The 2,750-nt window shown below is 34.7% G+C and overlaps 1 protein-coding gene across 1 annotated transcript in view; it reads left to right on the top strand.

The window, feature by feature from the left end:
* The window catches only part of LOC107661141 (protein disulfide-isomerase A5-like), a 56,916-nt gene that overhangs the window by 38,133 nt on the left and 16,033 nt on the right, over window positions 1-2,750 (top strand). The window contains exon 13 of the mRNA XM_016450609.1: window positions 2,278-2,441. Within this exon, the coding sequence (XP_016306095.1) occupies window positions 2,278-2,441 (164 nt within the window). The remainder of the gene's footprint in view (window positions 1-2,277; window positions 2,442-2,750) is intronic.

The following is a 2,750-nucleotide window of genomic DNA, read 5'->3' on the forward strand; positions in this document are numbered from 1 at the left end:
AAAAAAAAAATCACTTTTTCCTCTTTTTTTTTTTTTTTACATAATTTAAATTAATATTTAAAAAATAATTGTAAAATATAAAAATTATTAATATGATGGATTTTTTTTTCCCCTCAGATTTATGATCTTAAAATGAATCCCATTCTAATTTTCTTCCTTGTGATGGTTTTTAGGGTGTGGCCACTGTAAGAATATGAAGCCAGAGTTTGATGAAGCTGCTGAGATCCTCAACAAAGACCCAGATGTGAGTTCCTTCACTCTAATTCTCTGACATATAGGGAATGGATAATGTTCATATATTTGCTTGTTGTAAAATTCAAACTGACTTTGCAAAAGACAACATGGAGGCAGGAGAACAACTGTGTACTTAATTAAATGGTTCTAGGTGTGTAATTGTCACTTTGAGGTATTCCTTGTAAAAAGTCTGTGTCCAATTGACTTGATTAAAATAAGCCAACTGTAATTTTCCAGCATCTTAGACAATTTGTTAACAGCCTGCGGTAAATTCAAAAATGTTTTTCTCTTTCAACCTTTGATTCAACATTTCCATGCTTGCATGACATGGTAATTTTTAAGCTTTAAATTTACAACATGAGACATATAGAGTTCACAAACATCTCTGGCCATGTTGTGTGAGTGGTGTGTTTCTCATTTTCCGGGTGTGTCCGTAGCACTGGCTCTGTTCTCTAGTCCTTAGTTGCAGGCCAATTGCAGTCACCAGAGCCTTATCGTTGAGTATTTATCTCATTTTCCTTTTCCTCTGTGCTGTCCCTCTAGCCTTCAGCTTGGAGCTACTCGGAGTGATGCTCTTCCCAGAGTTCAATAATGACACGTTATGCATTATCTAATGCATGCTCTAGTCCTCACATCTTCTCCCCCGAGAAAGATGAAGTCATTTATTTTTCTCATTCCCTGTGCTCACGGCCCTACACACAGTTTAAAGAGAGAGTCCACATGTCGAGATTTTTTTAGAGCATTTTCAATTTGCATCTCTCTGAGATGTTGGAATAAGGATGTTTAAATGTGCATATATGAATGTAAGACGGGGGTTACGAATTTGACATTTTGTAAGTGGATGGTGGAGAAATACAAGCGGCCGTGCTTATCTCTCAAGTGTGTTGTTGAAATGCGGTGCCATTAATTTAATGAGATGTGTTTGTGTATTTGTCGTCAAGTGGTTTGGTTTGCATACACTTCTAATTGGCTCACAGCTCCGATAGCTGTCCAAAGATTTTTTGGCCCCTGTGGGTTTGGTACCTAAACTTGAACACAAATCCTTTGTTTGTGATAATGACCAAGACTCTCATCATTAATATAAGGTATCCCACTGACAGATGTGTGCAAATAGAGGGAGTTAATTGAGTTTAAGCTGAGGAAACATTCATAATGGCAGTCCATTTTGCAGCTATATCATGGTGGAAACAAAGCTGTGCCAAATTGTGCTGTCATTTCATCAAAAAAGCTTGTGTCAACAACTTCAACAAATTGGTTGCGTTTAAACTGGGGATGTCATAAATCAGTCAAAGTAATAGGCCTTTGTGTAAATATAATTTTCTGCAATTTGTGTGGATGAAACTCAGTGTTTAGTGCAACAACGCTCTGTCTCACTCGACATAAAGATATATTTCTCAAACTATTGAAATGTGCTAGAAATGCAATGCAAATGTTTTTTTGTTTTTGTTTTAATAATTAACAGGTTAACTTTGACATTTCCTAATTTAAACAGATATAAAGATAGACATATTCTGTCTTTAGATGTAAAAAAAAAGTGGTTTTAAAATCTAAGGTTAGAACATGAATTTGAGGGAACTGATTCCTATATCCTCAGTCTCCTCTCCTGAGCTTCAGAAATCATCGAATAAATATTCATCTCATCTACTCCACCTACAGGAGGTCCCTTCAAACACAGAACACTATCAGTATTAAAATGGCAACTTGCTCTGTTCTCAAATTGCCTCATGATTTTAATTAAGTTGTGCTTAGACATTTGAAACTTAATGAGTTCCATAATTGCTGGAAAGTTTTTAGAGAGTGATTTGGGTTAAAAATTAGCATCTAAAATGTGCTTGGCACCACAATCACATTGATCTTTTTGAAAAAAATAAAATAAAAAGCAGTTTGCACAGAGTTTAACAAATGGACTAACAATGTCCAACATTTAGGATGTATTTGCACGTGAATTTGACCAATCAACTGTCAGACAACATACAGTATGGTGTGTTTTTAAGTTGAAAATAAACAGTGCTTTTCTATCTTTGTATGTTCATATGGTTTCAGAGCCCAGGTGTGTTGGCAGCAGTGGATGCCACCATTCACAAGTCCATCGGTGAGCGGTTTAAAATCTCAGGCTTCCCAACAGTGAAGTACTTTGGCAAGGGGGAAGAGAAGTACACACTTCCTCAACTCCGGAGCAAAGACAAAATCATCGAGTGGCTGCAGAAGTGAGTTGACGCCATCTTTTCCACTGACCATCAGCATGAGAAATTAAATTAAACTATATCTATATTAATTCAGTAAGTTGTTGCAACAAGAGATATACTATTAGTATTTTTTATTTATCTTTTTATTATTTTAGTATTATTATTGCATTTAAATTAAGGTTAGGCCAGTTAACTATTTGGCATAAGAATAGTTTGATCAATTTAATAATAATAATTTGCTGTCAATATTTTATTAAAATAATATTTTTTATTATATTATTAATTTATTATTATTGTATTCTATCCTTACTCTCTACTGTCCATATACAA

The sequence above is a fragment of the Sinocyclocheilus anshuiensis genome, unplaced genomic scaffold (assembly GCF_001515605.1).
Source record: "Sinocyclocheilus anshuiensis isolate Anshui unplaced genomic scaffold, SAMN03320099.WGS_v1.1 scaffold2056, whole genome shotgun sequence".
Taxonomy (NCBI): domain Eukaryota; kingdom Metazoa; phylum Chordata; class Actinopteri; order Cypriniformes; family Cyprinidae; genus Sinocyclocheilus; species Sinocyclocheilus anshuiensis.